This window comes from Miscanthus floridulus, chromosome 3 (assembly GCF_019320115.1).
Source record: "Miscanthus floridulus cultivar M001 chromosome 3, ASM1932011v1, whole genome shotgun sequence".
In the NCBI taxonomy this organism is placed as follows: Eukaryota; Viridiplantae; Streptophyta; class Magnoliopsida; order Poales; family Poaceae; genus Miscanthus; species Miscanthus floridulus.
The window spans coordinates 82599764-82621260 of NC_089582.1; the positions used below are offsets into that span (position 1 = coordinate 82599764).

The 21497-nt window shown below is 44.8% G+C and overlaps 2 protein-coding genes and 1 long non-coding RNA gene across 3 annotated transcripts in view; all 3 read right to left on the reverse strand.

The window, feature by feature from the left end:
• Positions 1 to 382: 382 nt before the first annotated feature.
• LOC136546002 (uncharacterized) lies at positions 383 to 6028 on the reverse strand. Its single transcript, XR_010781207.1, has 3 exons — positions 5922 to 6028; positions 5646 to 5845; positions 383 to 670 (listed from the first exon to the last, which is right to left on the reverse strand). It is a non-coding gene; the product is annotated as an uncharacterized lncRNA (long non-coding RNA).
• A 4509-nt stretch (positions 6029 to 10537) lies between these two features.
• Positions 10538 to 11086, reverse strand: LOC136543944 (secreted RxLR effector protein 161-like). The gene has a single exon (XM_066536255.1). It carries the CDS (start codon positions 11084 to 11086, stop codon positions 10538 to 10540), a length of 549 nt encoding a protein of 182 aa, XP_066392352.1.
• A 6376-nt stretch (positions 11087 to 17462) lies between these two features.
• LOC136543945 (uncharacterized) overlaps positions 17463 to 21497 on the reverse strand; it is a 44656-nt gene continuing 40621 nt past the window's right edge. The window contains exon 15 of the mRNA XM_066536256.1: positions 17463 to 17707. The gene's annotated coding sequence lies outside the window, so the exon portion shown is untranslated. The remainder of the gene's footprint in view (positions 17708 to 21497) is intronic.

Here is a 21497-nt window from a genome sequence, read left to right on the forward strand (position 1 = left end):
CAAATTTATCCAATGCCAAAAGATATTCATAGATTATATAGAACTTATATACAACTTGTTATAGGAATTCATCCAGCAATATGCGAGACCATCAAACAGACAAGTAGTCCAGGAAAATAGTTTTAGCTAATCATAGCAGAAATGGATCAAGAGTGGTGTGTATCAATATAAACTCGGCAAATATTGCATCACAACTTGTTAAAGAACAAAGCACTGAACTACAAGCGTGATCAGGACATGCTCACTGATGATATTGAGCTTAATCTGTAACAGAGAACAGAGAGCTATAAAAATTACCATCTTTGAACAATAACAATTAAGCTACATCTTAAAATAGATCCTTGTAGCCATAGGGTTCTGTTTACCCATATATTACATTTGACACCAGAATTCATTGCTACCAATATTATTAGAAGGTAGTTTAGAGTATACTGGTTTAAGCCTACATCCGAAGCACTAAAATAATTCATGATGCTAATAGAGAAAAGGAAGCACACAGTTTGCAGCATACAACCATGCTGATCACCTAGATATCCAGTCTGACTACAATAGTAGCAGGGTAGTCTAAACAGTCAATGCCTGTATCCCATCTTGATGAAGCCAAGTCGTGGAACCCTATCTGTCTGAGGGAGTGACGCAACAGCGATGATGCCTGTCATCTAATAGAAACCTACAATAGAAGACACTACATGCTGATAAGAAAAGTAGATAAACTTATTTGTTGGGCCAGAATGTATAAAAAAGAAATACAGAGATATAGTAATCAATGTTGAGCTATGATCCAAATTTAAGTTTGGGCCGAAGCAAAGTGGCCCAGTAGCGTTAAGAGAGACTACATCATCTATTAGTTCCGTATTGCTAATAGACGAGGGTGTGGGGTTTTTTCTCCCTATATATACGGACCACCTTCCTCATAGGCATCATAGACTTGTATACGAGAAGGCCCCTAGGTTAGGGTATCCCCAAGTTGTAAATCTCCGGCGTTTGTAACCTCACCCGATATAGTGAAGTTTTGCTGGCTGGTGCCCGTGGTTTTTCCCTTCCACCTTGGGAGGGTTTTCCACGTTAAAATCTCGTGTCTCCTGTGTTTGATCTACTGTTCTTCGTCGTTTATATTGCCTATCGTTTATAACAAGTGGTATCAGAGCTTGGTTTGACCTTAGGGTTTTGCGATGGCATCGATGAAGTTTGATCTACCGCTGCTGGATTACAAGACGAGATTTGCACTGTGGCAAGTCAAGATGCGGGCGATTCTGGCACAATCTTCGGATCTTGATGAGGCGCTGGACGGTTTCGGAGGAAAAGGGCAGAAGTCATGGACCGCTGAAGAGAAGCGGAAGGATCGTAAGGCTCTGTCTCTGATTCAACTTCATCTACATAATGATATTTTGCAAGAAGTGCTGCAGGAGAAAACTGCCGCAGAACTTTGACTCAAGCTGGAATTGATCTGTATGTCCAAGGATCTAACCAGTAAGATGCACGTGAAGATGAAGTTGTTCATGCACAAGCTGCAAGAAGGTGGTTCGGTGATGAACCACTTATCGATCTTTAAGGAGATCGTTGCCGACCTAGTGTCGATGGAGGTAAAATATGATGATGAAGATTTAGCTCTTCTACTGTTATGCTCACTGCCTACTTTATTTGCAAATTTTCGAGATACCATACTATTAAGCCGCGATGAACTAACTCTTGCGGAAGTATATGAGGCCCTCCAGACGAGGGAGAAGATGAAAGGTATGGTTCAGTCTAATGTGTCGTCCTCCAAGGGCGAAGTGTTGCAGGTTAGAGGTAGGCCCGAGCAGAAAACCTACAACAACAACAATAATCGAGACAAGAGCAAGAATGGTAAAGGCCGTTCGAAGTCCAGAGGCAGGGATAAGTTCTACAGGTATTGTAAGAAAGATACTCATGTCATTGAGGATTGTTGGAAGCTGCAGAATAAGGAGAAAAGAAACGGTACGTATAAACCGAAAAATAAATCCGATGGTGATGGTAAGGCCTCTGTTGTCTCCGCTGTTGATAATTCTGATTCAGAAGATGTTCTGGTTGTTTTTGCTGGTTGTGTTGCTGGTCGTGATGAATGGATACTTGATTCTGCATGCTCGTTTCATATATGCTCTAACAGAGATTGGTTCAGTTCTTATGAGTATGTGCAGAGTGGAGATGTTGTGCGTATGGGAGATAACAACCCACGTGAGATTGTGGGCATTGGCTCTGTTCATATCAAGATGCATGATGGCATGATACGCACACTGAAAGATGTGAGGCACATACCAGGGATGACCAGAAATCTCATCTCCCTCAGCACGCTTGATGTCGAGGGGTACAGACACTCCGGTTCAGGTGGAGTGTGTAAGGTATCAAAAGGCTCTCTCATTTATATGATAGGTGATATGAACTCTGCAAAGTTATATGTTCTTAGAGGAAGTACTTTACATGGTTCCGTCACTGCTGCTGCTGTTTTAATGATGAACCAAGTAAAACTAATCTCTGGCATATGCATCTTGGGCATATGAGTGAACTTGGTATGGCAGAATTGATCAAGAGAGACCTGCTGGATGGCTGCACTGTGGGTAAGATAAAGTTCTGTGAGCACTGTGTTTTTGGTAAGCACAAGAGGGTAAAATTCAATGTATCTGTTCATACCACCAAAGGTACACTTGATTATATACATGCTGATTTGTGGGGGCCGTCTCGTAAGCCCTCTTATGGTGGTGCTCGTTACATGCTTACCATTATTGATGATTACTCTAGAAAAGTGTGGCCTTATTTTCTGAAAAGTAAAGATGATACTTTTGCTGCTTTTAAAGAGTGGAAAGTTATGATAGAAAGACAAACTGAAAAGAAGGTAAAATTGCTTCGTACTGACAATGACGGTGAATTCTGTTCGGATGCTTTTAATGATTACTGCAGGGAAGAAGGCATTGTTAGGCACCACACCATTCCGTACACTCCTCAGCAGAATGGTGTGGCTGAGCGCATGAACTGAACGATCATCTCGAGGGCTCGTTGCATGTTATCCAATGCTCATATGAACAGGCGTTTTTGGGCTGAGGCTGCTAACACTGCCTGTTACTTGATCAACCGGTCACCTTCTATCCCACTTAATAAGAAAACTCTCATTGAGGTATGGTCTAGTATGCCTGCTGATTATTCACAGTTGAGAGTTTTCGGTTGCACTGCTTATGCTCATATTGATAATGGAAAGCTAGAACCTAGAGCCATTAAGTGTCTGTTTCTTGGTTATGGTTCTGGAGTTAAAGGATATAAGTTATGGAATTCTGAAACTAAAAAGACTTTCATAGGCAGGAGTGTTGTTTTCAATGAATCTATTATGTTTAATGACAGCTTGTCCACAGATGTTTCACCAGTTGGTTCTGATGAGGAGCAAGAACATGTTAGCGTGCAGGTGGAGCACGTAGATGATCAGAAAACTAAAATTGTTGATAACAATGTTCATGATATTGTTCAGCACTCACCTCCTATTTTGAAGCCTCAAAATCAGTCTATTGCAGATCGCAGAACAAAGAGGAGTTGTGGACCTCGTCCACGTTTAATTGAGGAATGTGATATTGTTCATTATGCCTTTAGTTGTGCTGAACAGGTTGAGAACATTTATGAGCCGGCTACGTACACTGAAGCTGTTGTTTCTGGTGACCGCGAGAAGTGGATTTCCGCTATGCAAGAAGAGATGCAGTCACTTGAGAAAAATGGCACATGGGATGTTGTGCGCTTGCCTAAACATAAGAAGGCCGTTCGTTACAAATGGATCTTCAAGAGAAAGGAAGGTTTGTCTCCTAGTAAGCCTCCAAGATTTAAGGCAAGGTTAGTAGCAAAAGGTTTCAGTCAGATTCCTGGTGTTGATTATAATGATGTGTTCTCTCCAGTTATAAAGCATAGTTCAATTCGTACATTTTTTGGTATTGTTGCTATGCGAGATCTTGAGCTTGAGCAGTTAGATGTAAAGACTGCGTTTCTTCATGGAGAGCTAGAGGAAGAGATATACATGGACCAGCCAGAAGGGTTCATAGTACCTGGTAAGGAGGATCATGTTTGCAAATTAAAGAGGTCCTTATATGGTTTAAAACAGTCTCCTCGTCAATGGTATAAAAGGTTTGATTCTTTTATGATGTCACATGGTTTTAAGAGGTCTGAATTTGATAGTTGTGTGTACATTAAATTTATTGAGGGATCACCTATATACTTGCTGTTATATGTTGATGATAATGTTAATTGCTGCCAAGAGCAAGAAAGAAATCACTACGTTGAAGAAACTGTTGAGTAGTGAGTTTGAGATGAAGGATCTTGGTGCTGCTAAGAAGATTCTAGGTATGGAAATTACAAGAGACAGAAATTCTGGTTTGTTATTTCTTAGTCAGCAAAATTATATTAAGAAAGTTCTTCATCGTTTCAACATGCATGATGCAAAGTCTATTAGTACTCCTATTGCTCCTCATTTCAAATTATCAGCTTTACAATGTGCTAGTACGGATGAGGATTTTGAGTACATGTCAAGAGTTCTATATTCTAATGCTGTTGGTTCTTTGATGTATGCCATGGTTTGCTCTCGTCCTGATTTATCATATGCTATGAGTTTGGTTAGTAGATACATGGCTAATCCTGGTAAAGAACATTAGAAGACTGTTCAGTGAATTTTCAGGTACCTTCGTGGTACAACAAATGCCTGTTTGAAGTTTGGCAGGACTGATAAGGGACTCACTGGCTACGTGAATTCAGATTTTGCTGCTGATTTAGATAAGAGATCTCTCACAGGTTGTGTTCACTATTGATGGTTGTGCTGTGAGTTGGAGGGCAACATTGTTGCCCGTTGTTGCCCTGTCTACCACTGAAACAGAATACATGGCTATTGCTGAAGCATGTAAAGAATCAGTTTGGTTGAAAGGTTTGTTTGCTGAGCTTTATGGAGATGAATCTTGCATTAATTTATTTTGTGACAGTCAAAGTGCTATATGTCTCACTAAAGATCAGATGTTCCATGAGAGAACGAAGCACATTGATGTCAAATACCATTATGTTCGCGATGTGGTCACGCAAGGTAAGCTGAAGGTATGCAAGATAAGCACACATGATAATCCTGCTGATATGTTGACAAAGCCAGTTCCTGTTGCTAAGTTTGAGCTTTGCTCAAGCTTAGTTGGTATAACTGTTTAGTCCAAGAGGCTATTTGGCACCGAAAGTATTTCTTTGTTGTTTTAGGGTGAAGGTTCGTTTTATGCTACAAGAAAGAATTTGTCTCAAGGTGGAGTTTGTTGAGCTATGATCCAAATTCAAATTTGGGCCGAAGCAAAGTGGCCCATTAGCGTTAAGAGAGACTACATCATCTATTAGTTCCGTATTGCTAATAGACGAGGGTGTGGGGTTTTTTCTTCCTATATATACGGACCACCTTCCTCATAGGCATCATAGACTTGTATACGAGAAGGCCCCTAGGTTAGGGTATCCCTAAGTTGTAAATCTCCAGCGTTTGTAACCTCACCCGATATAGTGAAGTTTTGCTGGCTGGTGCCCGTGGTTTTTCCCTTCCACCTTGGGAGGGTTTTCCACGTTAAAATCTCGTGTCTCCTGTGTTTGATCTACTGTTCTTCGTCGTTTATATTGCCTATCGTTTATAACAATCAATATACCTTGCCACACTTCTGTCGTGCTAATATTGATATTTGCGTAGATTGTAGTTCAAAAGGTCCAGACTTGCAGCTTCATCTTTAGACCAAAATATGGCAAAATGTGTGTGCTCCAGATAACACACATATCAAAAGGGCTGACCGCAAATAGGGAGACAAAATGTGTGTGCTCCTTTTCAAGCAACTAAGCATCTGTGTTTGCACTGGAATTAGAAAAACATTAGACACATACATGTGGATATGTGTATGTTTAACAAGTATGAAGGAGCAAAGAATTACCTAGGCTCAGCAGAGCCATCTGCAAAGCCTTGATCGGTGTCACCCCCCGCATCTTCATCAGTGAACAACTTCTTTGCAGCTTTCTTGTTAGGTGAAGGACGCGACCTAAAAAGTGAACCATTATGTTTCCAAGTAATTAAGGCCATAACATGAAGGAAAACAACCCATACCCTGCGTAGGGCAATGTTCTGTGATCAACCTGACATTCTACAGAGACATCAACAGTATTGTAGGCACTTATCTTCCTTCGCACTCATCAGAATGAAGAAGGAGGATTGGGTAGACGTGAGCCACAAGAATAAGGTAGAGCCCTCATCCTTGTAAAGCCGACCCCTTCATCTATAAAAGGGGATGTGCTTCCTCCATCAGAGGGATGGACTCTTGAGACCGAACAATACGACACACAGATACACACAGTCAAGTTGCTTCGAACCTCTTGACCTACCTTCAACCCTTCCATCAGAGACTTGGGACCAGTCCCTCTCTCGATTGTTTGTACCCCTTACTACAGACCGTTCACGGTGTTGATAACACGAGCAGTAACAAACTGGACGTAGGGACATTCGGCCCGAACTAGTATAAATCTTGTGTCCTTTAGCGCACCATCTGAGCCTAATGCACATTACTATAAATTTACTTATCGGTGCTCATACGAAACACCGACAGGTTCCATACTAGAAGATTCTTTCAAGTGGTATCACATCTACACATGGTATCAATCATGCAAGACGATGACTCCACAAGTGATCCTCAACTCTAAGTGATCATTAAATGAAGAATACATCCCTCACCTACAAGAACTCAAGTGTATCAAATGGATGACCCATACTATCACATAGGGGGAGGTGTCACACAAATTGGTATCAAGATCAAAGATCCTATGTGTGGTATCTCAAGAAGCCCTACACAAGATACAAGTGGTACAAGTTATAAATAGTATCTACAAGTGGTGTCATTCCAACAATCAAGTGATGTCCATAAAAATGTAAGATTCAAGTCTCAACCATCTACCCCAAATGCACACCTTTGCATCAATGAGAAGCATACCTTTTATGGAGATTGATGACAAAGGGGGACAGATTGTACAAAGATATGAAAGCTTTAAGATTGAGATTGTAGATATGAAAGCTGTGGGAGAGATTGAAACAAAGTAGAGGTTGGACATGGACATGGACAAAGAGGGAACAACATTGAAGAAAAGAGATGGATCAAAATTCTTGGACAAGAGAAGCACACAAATAGGTGGAGTAAGCTCATGAACTTTGATTGATTGCATTTGATATGTGCATATTCATGTGCTTGCTTGCATTGCATAAGTTCTTAAATTCAATATGCATGCTTGTGTGAGGTATGTTAGTTGTAGAATTTGATTGATGAAATAAAAACTAGCATGCATAGGATGATAACTAGACACTTGGTATGTTTTTCAAGTAATGCTAGTACCTTGGTTTTAATGTTAATCTCACAAGGTATCTAGTGATTTTATTTCCAAGTGATATCTAGCTAACCATGGTGCTAAGGATGAACTTAAAGGTGCAACTCCAATTGGTATCATGCTTCAAAGGTTTACTCCATACACCTTAGCATCATTTAGTAATAATTACTCTCCCACAATTTCAATCTATGCATATGTGCGAGCTTAAAAACAAACACTCTAGCACATATGTAGGGGGAGCTAATACTATCATTTTGGGTTTGTGGTACTTATCCAAAATCATTTACATATGGTAAAATTGTTTGGGCAAGCAACATGAATCCAAAAGAGCTTAATTTCCATATCTTTGTAGAGTTGTCATCAATTACTAAAAAGGGGAAGATTGAAAGGTCCTTGTGTGGTTTTTGTAATTGACTAACAACCCTAGGTGGACTAATTGTGTTTATGTGAGATACATAGGTGATTAGTCCACAAGTACATGTGTGTGAGCAACATATGCCATGAAAGTGAAAATGGTTTTGAGATATTTCAAAGCTCACACATGTGATGATGGAGCTTATTGCACATGAGACATGACATTGAGTCATGTGATCAAGGTAGAGAAGATCAAGACAAGACTTGGCTTGATGGACCGGTTGCAAGAGTGAAGGGCAAGTCAGAGGCTTTGGAGCGATGGACCATGTGGCAGTAAAGCTTGAGTAAGACTTGGCACCGATGGACGAAGGCAACGGTGAAAAGCAAGTGAAGTCAAGATCGATGAACCAATATGATCACGTGATGATATAAAGTGAATCATATCATTGTTGATCATGTTGGTGCATGTATTGCATTGACATTGGAGGAGATGGAATGAAATACGCAAGGCAAAGGTATAACCTAGGGCATTTCATTTCACCGGTCATAGGTGTGTAAAGAAGTTGATGACCGGGTTTAGGATAGATGGTCGTACTATCAAGAGGGGCAAACTTGGTTGCATATCGGTCATCTAGTGCCACTCGAGTGATCTAACTTTGCATCATCGCTAGGATCGAGTGGCATGGCAAGTTGAGTGACTAATCCTTTGGAAAATGTTTGTTAAAAGCTAACACACATACACATGGTGGTGTTGGCACATTTGCAAAAGAGAAGAAGTTAGAGATGTTGTGAATCAACTTAGAGAAGAGAAAAAGGTTTTTCGGTGTACTCCAAACTATAGGATGGCCCTTGGATTGGAATACTGCTTTGATCCATTGTGATTTGGATCAAGTATGCATGTGGGGTATGTAGCCCTCTGAGTAAGATTTCCAAAATGTCCAAGATCATCAAAATCAGAGTTCGGAGCTAAGAGTTATAGCCATTTTAGCGCTGAAAGGTCTGTGACCGGACTCTACGACTTGAGCGTCTGGTCAGCACCTGTGAGTCCGGTCAATGATGACCGGACGCGTCCGGTCACTAAAAACATCTCTAGAACCTCTCTATGAATGACCGGACGCTGGGGTTCAGCGTCCGGTCATTATGACCTGCGCGTCCGGTCAGTACGCGCTTTGCCCAGTAAAGGGGTAACGGCTATTTTAGCCCTTAGGGCTATAAAAGGAGCGTGTGGCTGGCCTTGGGCTGGCAGCTAAGCATCCTCATGCCTATGTGGCTTGTGTAGGAGTGCTTGGATGCCCTCTAACTCACTTGTGCTTGCAAGAGTGCAAATCAATTGCGAGTGAGTGTGATTCTAGTGTGTTGCATTGTGAGATTGCATCGAGTGGTAGTAGGTGATCGAGTTGCAAGCTAGTGGTGCTTGTTACTCTTGGAGGTTGCCACCTCCTAGATGTCTTGGTGGTGGTCTCCGTCGAAGCCCGCAAGAAGCTTGTGCGGTGCTCTAGAGAAGAGCTTTGTGAGGGGCATTGTGCTCGCCCCGGGGGAGCCGCGAAGAGCAACTCTAGTTGAGCATGTCATTGATCTATCCTTACTTTCGGGGTAGGTTCTTGTGGTGCTCGACGTGCGGGCTTGGCGAATGATGCCAATTAGTCACCGAACCACCAAGTGAGCGGTCGACACAATGGGGACGTAGCGTATTGGCAAGCGCGTGAACCTCGGGAGAAAATCACCATGTCAACCTTGTTCTTCCCGTTGGTTTGCAATCCCCTTACACAAGCTTATGATTACTTTTATATACATTGTGCTTGTGTAGTTGCTCTTGTGATTAGTTATCTTGTGTAGCTCACTTGTTACCTTCTTACTTGTGTAGCATAGAAGTAGCTCGCTTGCGTGGCTAATTTGGTTTGTGTAACATTGTTAGTCACTTTGCTTAGTTTGTGTAGCTAAGTATTTGCGCTCTCTTATTTGGCATTGGTTGCCTTATTATTGAGCATTGCTAGTGAGCTTAGTTGACTTTGTGCTTTTGCTTACTAGCATGTGTAGGAGCTCCCTCATTGCTTGAAATACTAGTGGCATAGATTTGTGTGACCTTGCTCCTACAATTGGTTAGGTGAGCTCTAGTTAGCCTGACACCTTTGTTGCTTAATTAGGATCTTTGCAAGGTGCTAGAGAACATAGATAGAGGGGTGTAGTCTTAGCTAGACTGATAGTTTTAATTTCATACTTGTTTCGGTTAGCCAACGCGATTAAGTTTTAGAAATGACTATTCACCCCCTCTAGTCGCCATCTCGACCCTTCAACTCCCTTGCCTTTGATAGGCAAGGGGACTCCCACTTGCTACAACAAATTCTAACCACTAAAGTGGATGCTGAGCATATTCCTAACACTAAGCTTGGAAGCCAAGGAAAGTAAAAATACATGAAAAATAAGATGCAAATGCTTTAGCACTAGGCTTATCTATCAATTCTCCTCCTAAGCCTTGTGCCGAGCACCGGAGGTGATCTATTGTAGCCCAATCCTCTCCCTCAATCTCTTGGAACTTGGACTTTCCTAGCGACTTGGTGAGAATGTCAGCCAGTTGATTAGTAGTGGCAATGTGGCTGGCCTTGATGCTCCCATCCTTCAAGCAATCCCTAATGAAGTGATACTTAATGCAGATGTGCTTGCTTCTTTCGTGGAAGACATGGTTCTTGGCCAGAGCTAGAGCAGACTTGTTGTCCACCTTTAGCTCAACCACATTTACCTTCCTGCCAAGGAGCTCTACCAGCATACTTGATAGCCATAGCACCTAAGTTGCAGCAGTGGTGGTGACGATGTACTCCGCTTCATAGCTTCAGAGGGCCAGCACCTTCTGCTTGAGGGACTGCCAGCTGACCAAGCAATCACCGAGGAAGAACATCACCCCGGTTGTGTTTTTGCTAGTATCCACATCACCAGCGAGGTCGCTGTCACAGTAGCCGATGAACCGCGCCGTCCTAGGGGCTCTTCCATAGTGGAGACCATAGTCAAGGGTGCCCGCCATGTAGCATAGGATTCGCTTGACGGCCTGCAAATGCTCCATCATCGGCCACTCCATGAACTGGCTCATGTACCCGACGATGAACGCAATGTCTGGCCGGGTATTGACTAGGTAGCGCAAGCTCCCGATCAACCACCGGTAATGGGTTGGATCGACCTCCTCCGTTGTGCTCTCCCGACTTAGCTTGAGCTTCTCCTCAATCAAGGTGTGAGCCAAATTGCAGCCTGTCATACCACCGAGCTCGAGGATGCGCTTGGCGTATTGGATTTGGTGGAGGGCGATCCTGCTAGCATCCTGGCGCACTTTGATGCTGAGGTAGAAATAAAGGAGGCCAAGGTCGCTCATGTTGAACGCCTTCTTCATCTACGCCTTGAAAACCTCCCACCTTCTGCTCTTCAGCGTTGGTGATGATGAGGTCGTTGACGTAGACGCCGACTAGTAGGACGCTGTGTTCACTGCCCCACCGGTACGCTGCCGCCTCATGCGCGCTTTGCTTGAAGCCCATCTTCTTGAGTGTGGCATCGAGCTTCATGTTCTAGGTGCGCGGTGCCTAGCACAGGCCGTAGAGTGCCTTGCGCAGGCGATACACCTTCCCTTCTTCTTCGGCGATGGCATAGCCAAGTGGTTGGTGCACGTAGACCTCCTCCTTGGGGTCGCCGTTGAGGAAGGCAGACTTCACGTCCATGTGGTGGACTAGCCATCCCTTTTGAGCCACCAGTGCGAGGAGGACACGGACTGACTCCATGTGTGCCATGGGGGCAAAGGCGTTGTCATAGTCGATCCCCTCCTGTTGGACGAAGCCATGCGCCACCAGCCATGCTTTATGCTTGATCACCACGCCTAGCTCGTCCTTCTTGAGCTTGAACACCCACTTTAGGGTGATGAGGTGGTGGCCATCAGGCAATGGCACTAGCTCCCATGTGCGGTTCTGCTCGATGGACTTGGGCTCTTGCTCCATCGTTGCTAGCCACACCGGATCACCCTATGCCTCAGCATAAACGGTCGGCTCATCGGCGTGCGTCAGATGTAGCTGGGCGAAGAGCCACTTGGGCTGGTCTGGTGAAGACTGGTCTCCAAGGATGTTTGCCACCGTGTCGTACTAGAGGGGCTCATCGTCATAGTAGGCGTATAGACGGTCTTCATCATCCTCCAACAGCATCGCGTACTCGACCTTCGGCTACCCTACGTGCACTAGTGTCATAGCGGGCGAGGTAGAAGATGCCGAGGAGGTCAGCTAGTGCACTAGAGAGGTCGGTGCTATGCTAGATAGGTTGGTTGTGGTGTTGGAGAGGTTAGTTGCAGTGTTGGAGAGGTCGACGCTGCTGTCGATGAGCTCTCTACCACCACCGATGGACTGCCAACCACCGTCGATGGGCTTTCGAGCTCCCCAAATTTGGTGATGGCGAGCACGGCAGAGCTAATGAAGAGGTCAGCGCTGGTGAGAAGACCTAGTCACCGATGAGGATGCACCTTGTGCGCCCTCAGCACCTCCCGCCCACGCATACTCGACTGTGAAATTATGGAGCTCGACCACCGACCCATCGTCCACCGCCTTGTCCTAGGCCCAACCACGTCCTTCATCGAACATGACATCACGCACCATGCGCATGCACCGTTTCACCAGGTCAAGCACACGGTAGGCCTTAGACCCCTTTGCATAGCTGATGTTGACCCCTAGCGAGCTGTGATCGTCGAGCTTGCCGATGTGGTTCAGCTCCTTGACAAAGGTGAGGCAGCCGAAGACGTGCAGGTAGTTGATCGTCGGTTTGTGCCCGTGCCAGGCCTCATATGGCATCTTGCCGTCAAGAGCACTGGTCGACGAGCAGTTGAGTAGGTATATGGAGGTCATCACGACCTTGCCCCAGTATATCATCGGCATGACGCGCTGCTTGAGGAGGGCGCGTGCTGTTGCCACCACCATCTGATTGCGGCGCTCGACCACGCCATTCTACTGCGGTGAGTAGGTCGTGGAGTAGTGGCGCTGAATCCCCTCATCAGTGTAGTATGCCACAAACTCGGCTACCATGAACTCACCACGGTTGTCCGTGTGGAGCACCCGGAGCTTGAGGCTACACTCCTTCTCCATGGCTGCCTGGTGGCACTTGATGGCGTTTGTCGCTGCCACCTTGGACTCGAGCAGCACGGCCCACATATAGCGGGTGGCATCGTCGACAAGCGGTAGGAAGTAGCATCAACCTCTAGGAGTGGCCGGTGACACTGGACCACAGAGGTCACCGTGCACCAGCTCGAGTTGCTTGGTGGCATAGTAGGAGGCTCGACGCTGGAAGGGCTGGCGCTTCAGCTTGGTCACCACACAGGTGTCGTAGAGCTACTAGACATGGTCGATGCAGGGCATGTCGTGGACCATCTCCTCCTTGCCGAGCTGCTTCAGGGCCTCGAAATTAAGATGCCCGAAGCGCTCGTGCTAGCGCCACATCTCATCATCCTAGCGCGTGGCAAGGCAAAGGGGGTGCGCCACCTACACATGGAGCACATAAAGGCAGTTGCTTCCCCTGTTCACCTTGGCAAGAAGACGGCGGCCTCTATCCTAGATGCGTAGCACGCCGTCCTCAATCTCCACTAGCGAGCCATTCTTGTCTAGCTGCCCGACGCTTATGATGGAGTTCCTCAAGGCCAGGATGTAGTACATGCCGGTAAGGAGGCGATGCTCCCCTGTCTTGGCCTTGAAGATGATCGAGCCGACTCCCTTGATCTCGATAGTGGAGGCATCACCGAACTTGACGGAGCCCTTCATGCTGGAGTCTAGGTTGGAGAAGAACTCATGCCGACCAGTCATGTGGTGCATGGCACCGGTGTCGAGTTACCACAAGTCAATCTTGTCATCGTCGGCGCCTTTCCTGAAGAAGGCATGGGCACACGGTTCATCAAGGTGGAGATGTGCAGAGCCAGCTGACATGGAAAGGGGCAAGCATGGACCTTTAACCCCCTCCCCTGCTTCTTGCTGTGGCTCAACGAACCTGAGCACTAGGAACAGAGCATCATCCTCCTCCCTGCTTATACGATGTGAGCCTGACCACCGCGACATGGAGGAAGGCGACGGTTGTTGCAAGTGTCATCTCGGGTCACCTTGTGCTCGCCGGCGGTGCCGCCATCAGCGCCTGCCTGACCCTAGGGCCCCTTCTCCTCCTTGTTCTTGCTATCACATGGACACCGGCGACGATCCTTGGAGGAGCCGGATGGTCTGGATCCTTTCTCCTCCTTCTTCTCAAAGGTGCGCCACTGCTCCATCGTGTATAGTAGCTTGCCTCCGGTGCTCGGCTCGGCATGAGGCCCCTCCTCACGATCCTGCACCGCCTCGAGCCTCCCAGTCATGTCCTCGACGGTGAGCTGCTCGAAGTCGAGGAGCGTCTCGGTCAACATGACGATCTACGTGTATTCCTCGGCATGCAGCGGAGAAATTTCTCCACCGCGCACTCCTCCATGAGGTCGGTGTCGCCGTTGCGTGCCATCAGCTCCATCAAGTCGGTCAGGCGAAGGGCAAAGTCGTCGACTTGATCACCATGCTGAAAGGCGAGGCCTTCCCATTCCTCTTGGAGGCGCTGCAACATCGCTTGGCACACACAATCTCCGCCAACGCGCGTCGCGGCGATTGACTCCCACGCCAGCTTCGTCGTGGCCTTGTTGGCAATGTAGGCGCCAAGCTTGGTGGGGATGGAAGCGCACAACGCCTCCAGCACCCGATGATCATCGTCGTAGTCGACACCGCCGACGTGGACCGCCTCCCACAGTCGTCGAGCCTGCAGCTTGACCTTCATCAGCAAACTCCACTCGTGGTAGTTTGACTTGGTAAGCATCAGCCATGGTGTTCCCACTCCGGTGTCGCGGTATACTGTCTACAGCACCGGAGAGCGGCCGCGGCGACCATGACGCTGCTCTAGTGACGGTGACTAGCGACGGCGCCCAATCGGGCTACGCAATCCTCCTACTGGCTCTAGCTCCTGCTCCATCTCGGCGCTTAGCGCCGCAGCGGCAGCCACCACGGATTAAGCCACAGCCGCTGCCTCTGCGACAGTGAGGCATGTCGTGCGGTCATCGGCTCCTGCTGCATCACCGCCGGGGTTGATCACCACACCGGCGCTCCGATACCAATTGTTGGTCCGATTGGATCACAGATTCAGATCTTGGAACTATCAGAGGGCAGCTTGGCCCTTGGCCGCTTGGATTGAAGAAAAATGCAATGTCTTAGTTTTAAAAATGATATTTCCTTGCCTTTGTAGGCATAGGGGCTCTCACTTGCTACAACATATTCTAACCATTAAAGTAGATGTTAAGCATATTCCTAACACTAGACTTGGAAATACAGAAAAATAAGATATAAGTGCTTTAGCACTAGGCTTATCTATCATCCATTACTCACAAAATTGATGAATGTGTAACACTGATTAAGATATGAGGAGGAAGCAGAAGACTGGTGTCTAAAAATGAAATCTGAACTCATGATTTCTCGAAAATGCATTCGATATATACGTGATACCAAGCAAACGAACTATTATGAATTTTCAACCAGTGCTGTTGAAAACTCTAATTAGGAACTGCTTGCCACCACTGCTGTTGTGCCACTCCTACTTCGACGGTTTTCAACATCCGGGCCGTGCTCTCACCTTTGATGGAGTCCATGCAATCAGAGCTGGTAGAACTTGAGTGCAGTTCGTTTGGACAGAGTGATGCAGCCCCTCGAGGAGGAGGCTTATACATTGTAGGGCCCCTTTTGAACGTAGGAAACTTTTGAACGTAGGAATAATACAAGATTTTCACATAAATCGGTTTATTTTCACATGAAAAACACAAGAAACTTAAAAATTTCCTGTGTTCTAAAGAGGGCCTTAAGGGAAGTTGTGGCTGGCACATGTGGCCACCCAATTTGGAGTGTGCAGAGCCTCATGGAGAGCATACGAGCTTTTTGGGCCCTGTTCTCATGTTCACCACTTTGGTGTGTGAGGATACACGTGTGAACACTCTAGACTCCATTGTTGATGAGATGGACACTAGAACTTTTGTTGCAGCTCATAGAGACATAGGCTCTATCTCCAATGATGTGGCTATAAAGTTGTGCAACATAGAGATCCACCAAAAGATGCCCTTAGAGCAGGTCATCCAGGTGCCCTCATGGACTGCCACTGGTCCGATGATATATCATACGTTGCTTCAGGTCATCACTTTTGTTGAGGATTTTGTTCTTGTGGAGGATGCATTTAATGACGAGCAAAGTATCTTAGATACACATTTGACAGTTGAGGATCCTGTCTTGCTCATTACCATCGAAGATGGCCCTTGCATTTCTATGCTTGAGGTCAAGGCAACATGAGTCTCAGTTCATAGAGGATCCAATGGTAAAGGCAACATATTCTTTGTCCACCATAGCTAGAATGGGCGTTGGCCTTGCATCCCCTCCTATTCTTCCTTCTTAGTCACCAACCATGACGGCAAGGCATCGACGTAAGTCCTATGATAGATTGTCACTTCATAGAAGTGTCCGCCATGCATAGCGTAGTGTTTTAAAAGATTTGGGTGTTGTTGAGAATGATGAAGAACCCAATGAGAATGTAATTCGAGACAACGCAGATCACCTTTAGGAACTATTATTGTCGGGCCATCTCAACCCTTTGATGGGGTTAAAGTGTCGAGCCTTCCGACCTTTCAGGACTTGTTGGTGGAGGTTTCTTTGCCTTTTCGTTACTTTATCTTATTTCTGGGTGTTGTTCTTGTAGGTGTGTTGGTGTCACGAGTGGTTTGTTGTTGATAGAGTTGTCCTAGCTGTTGTAGTCGTTGTTTTTTTTGAAAGAACTAGCATGAGCTCTTCCTTCCAATTAAGCAAAAAAGAATTTATGTACAAGAATGTGGCTTAAACCATTGATCATAGGGAATCGCCCTCGCAATCTACACTCCCGGTCTACGGTCTACTACCCTTGCAAATCTAGCACGGACCTTTCTCTATTGTACTAAACATCCTTTTGTTTTTTCGGCGACCTATAGCACAGTGAGGTACTCATTTTCAAAGAATCTTCTGTTGCGCTCTATCCAAAGGTTTCACGTTATATAGATGGTCGTACCATTAATATTGCATCTTTGGCTTCTGTGTATTTACTTAGCCACTACGACCCACCATCTCTAATGTTGTCAACATTTGTGGGGATGCATACTAAGGGATGATGAAACCTTGTTGTTTAGTAACCCCCTTCGGGTGCCATTGTTTGCCTAGTCTATATCTTCTTCTTTATTAATACTAGAAAAGGATGCGCGCTTCGCGGCGCCCTACCAGCAAAATTGTAAAACAATGGTAAAATATCTCCAGCCAAATTTATCCAATGCCAAAAGATATTCATAGATTATATAGAACTTATATACAACTTGTTATAGGAATTCATCCAGCAATATGCGAGACCATCAAACAGACAAGTAGTCCAGGAAAATAGTTTTAGCTAATCATAGCAGAAATGGATCAAGAGTGGTGTGTATCAATATAAACTCGGCAAATATTGCATCACAACTTGTTAAAGAACAAAGCACTGAACTACAAGCGTGATCAGGACATGCTCACTGATGATATTGAGCTTAATCTGTAACAGAGAACAGAGAGCTATAAAAATTACCATCTTTGAACAATAACAATTAAGCTACATCTTAAAATAGATCCTTGTAGCCATAGGGTTCTGTTTACCCATATATTACATTTGACACCAGAATTCATTGCTACCAATATTATTAGAAGGTAGTTTAGAGTATACTGGTTTAAGCCTACATCCGAAGCACTAAAATAATTCATGATGCTAATAGAGAAAAGGAAGCACACAGTTTGCAGCATACAACCATGCTGATCACCTAGATATCCAGTCTGACTACAATAGTAGCAGGGTAGTCTAAACAGTCAATGCCTGTATCCCATCTTGATGAAGCCAAGTCGTGGAACCCTATCTGTCTGAGGGAGTGACGCAACAGCGATGATGCCTGTCATCTAATAGAAACCTACAATAGAAGACACTACATGCTGATAAGAAAAGTAGATAAACTTATTTGTTGGGCCAGAATGTATAAAAAAGAAATACAGAGATATAGTAATCAATGTTGAGCTATGATCCAAATTTAAGTTTGGGCCGAAGCAAAGTGGCCCAGTAGCGTTAAGAGAGACTACATCATCTATTAGTTCCGTATTGCTAATAGACGAGGGTGTGGGGTTTTTTCTCCCTATATATACGGACCACCTTCCTCATAGGCATCATAGACTTGTATACGAGAAGGCCCCTAGGTTAGGGTATCCCCAAGTTGTAAATCTCCGGCGTTTGTAACCTCACCCGATATAGTGAAGTTTTGCTGGCTGGTGCCCGTGGTTTTTCCCTTCCACCTTGGGAGGGTTTTCCACGTTAAAATCTCGTGTCTCCTGTGTTTGATCTACTGTTCTTCGTCGTTTATATTGCCTATCGTTTATAACAAGTGGTATCAGAGCTTGGTTTGACCTTAGGGTTTTGCGATGGCATCGATGAAGTTTGATCTACCGCTGCTGGATTACAAGACGAGATTTGCACTGTGGCAAGTCAAGATGCGGGCGATTCTGGCACAATCTTCGGATCTTGATGAGGCGCTGGACGGTTTCGGAGGAAAAGGGCAGAAGTCATGGACCGCTGAAGAGAAGCGGAAGGATCGTAAGGCTCTGTCTCTGATTCAACTTCATCTACATAATGATATTTTGCAAGAAGTGCTGCAGGAGAAAACTGCCGCAGAACTTTGACTCAAGCTGGAATTGATCTGTATGTCCAAGGATCTAACCAGTAAGATGCACGTGAAGATGAAGTTGTTCATGCACAAGCTGCAAGAAGGTGGTTCGGTGATGAACCACTTATCGATCTTTAAGGAGATCGTTGCCGACCTAGTGTCGATGGAGGTAAAATATGATGATGAAGATTTAGCTCTTCTACTGTTATGCTCACTGCCTACTTTATTTGCAAATTTTCGAGATACCATACTATTAAGCCGCGATGAACTAACTCTTGCGGAAGTATATGAGGCCCTCCAGACGAGGGAGAAGATGAAAGGTATGGTTCAGTCTAATGTGTCGTCCTCCAAGGGCGAAGTGTTGCAGGTTAGAGGTAGGCCCGAGCAGAAAACCTACAACAACAACAATAATCGAGACAAGAGCAAGAATGGTAAAGGCCGTTCGAAGTCCAGAGGCAGGGATAAGTTCTACAGGTATTGTAAGAAAGATACTCATGTCATTGAGGATTGTTGGAAGCTGCAGAATAAGGAGAAAAGAAACGGTACGTATAAACCGAAAAATAAATCCGATGGTGATGGTAAGGCCTCTGTTGTCTCCGCTGTTGATAATTCTGATTCAGAAGATGTTCTGGTTGTTTTTGCTGGTTGTGTTGCTGGTCGTGATGAATGGATACTTGATTCTGCATGCTCGTTTCATATATGCTCTAACAGAGATTGGTTCAGTTCTTATGAGTATGTGCAGAGTGGAGATGTTGTGCGTATGGGAGATAACAACCCACGTGAGATTGTGGGCATTGGCTCTGTTCATATCAAGATGCATGATGGCATGATACGCACACTGAAAGATGTGAGGCACATACCAGGGATGACCAGAAATCTCATCTCCCTCAGCACGCTTGATGTCGAGGGGTACAGACACTCCGGTTCAGGTGGAGTGTGTAAGGTATCAAAAGGCTCTCTCATTTATATGATAGGTGATATGAACTCTGCAAAGTTATATGTTCTTAGAGGAAGTACTTTACATGGTTCCGTCACTGCTGCTGCTGTTTTAATGATGAACCAAGTAAAACTAATCTCTGGCATATGCATCTTGGGCATATGAGTGAACTTGGTATGGCAGAATTGATCAAGAGAGACCTGCTGGATGGCTGCACTGTGGGTAAGATAAAGTTCTGTGAGCACTGTGTTTTTGGTAAGCACAAGAGGGTAAAATTCAATGTATCTGTTCATACCACCAAAGGTACACTTGATTATATACATGCTGATTTGTGGGGGCCGTCTCGTAAGCCCTCTTATGGTGGTGCTCGTTACATGCTTACCATTATTGATGATTACTCTAGAAAAGTGTGGCCTTATTTTCTGAAAAGTAAAGATGATACTTTTGCTGCTTTTAAAGAGTGGAAAGTTATGATAGAAAGACAAACTGAAAAGAAGGTAAAATTGCTTCGTACTGACAATGACGGTGAATTCTGTTCGGATGCTTTTAATGATTACTGCAGGGAAGAAGGCATTGTTAGGCACCACACCATTCCGTACACTCCTCAGCAGAATGGTGTGGCTGAGCGCATGAACTGAACGATCATCTCGAGGGCTCGTTGCATGTTATCCAATGCTCATATGAACAGGCGTTTTTGGGCTGAGGCTGCTAACACTGCCTGTTACTTGATCAACCGGTCACCTTCTATCCCACTTAATAAGAAAACTCTCATTGAGGTATGGTCTAGTATGCCTGCTGATTATTCACAGTTGAGAGTTTTCGGTTGCACTGCTTATGCTCATATTGATAATGGAAAGCTAGAACCTAGAGCCATTAAGTGTCTGTTTCTTGGTTATGGTTCTGGAGTTAAAGGATATAAGTTATGGAATTCTGAAACTAAAAAGACTTTCATAGGCAGGAGTGTTGTTTTCAATGAATCTATTATGTTTAATGACAGCTTGTCCACAGATGTTTCACCAGTTGGTTCTGATGAGGAGCAAGAACATGTTAGCGTGCAGGTGGAGCACGTAGATGATCAGAAAACTAAAATTGTTGATAACAATGTTCATGATATTGTTCAGCACTCACCTCCTATTTTGAAGCCTCAAAATCAGTCTATTGCAGATCGCAGAACAAAGAGGAGTTGTGGACCTCGTCCACGTTTAATTGAGGAATGTGATATTGTTCATTATGCCTTTAGTTGTGCTGAACAGGTTGAGAACATTTATGAGCCGGCTACGTACACTGAAGCTGTTGTTTCTGGTGACCGCGAGAAGTGGATTTCCGCTATGCAAGAAGAGATGCAGTCACTTGAGAAAAATGGCACATGGGATGTTGTGCGCTTGCCTAAACATAAGAAGGCCGTTCGTTACAAATGGATCTTCAAGAGAAAGGAAGGTTTGTCTCCTAGTAAGCCTCCAAGATTTAAGGCAAGGTTAGTAGCAAAAGGTTTCAGTCAGATTCCTGGTGTTGATTATAATGATGTGTTCTCTCCAGTTATAAAGCATAGTTCAATTCGTACATTTTTTGGTATTGTTGCTATGCGAGATCTTGAGCTTGAGCAGTTAGATGTAAAGACTGCGTTTCTTCATGGAGAGCTAGAGGAAGAGATATACATGGACCAGCCAGAAGGGTTCATAGTACCTGGTAAGGAGGATCATGTTTGCAAATTAAAGAGGTCCTTATATGGTTTAAAACAGTCTCCTCGTCAATGGTATAAAAGGTTTGATTCTTTTATGATGTCACATGGTTTTAAGAGGTCTGAATTTGATAGTTGTGTGTACATTAAATTTATTGAGGGATCACCTATATACTTGCTGTTATATGTTGATGATAATGTTAATTGCTGCCAAGAGCAAGAAAGAAATCACTACGTTGAAGAAACTGTTGAGTAGTGAGTTTGAGATGAAGGATCTTGGTGCTGCTAAGAAGATTCTAGGTATGGAAATTACAAGAGACAGAAATTCTGGTTTGTTATTTCTTAGTCAGCAAAATTATATTAAGAAAGTTCTTCATCGTTTCAACATGCATGATGCAAAGTCTATTAGTACTCCTATTGCTCCTCATTTC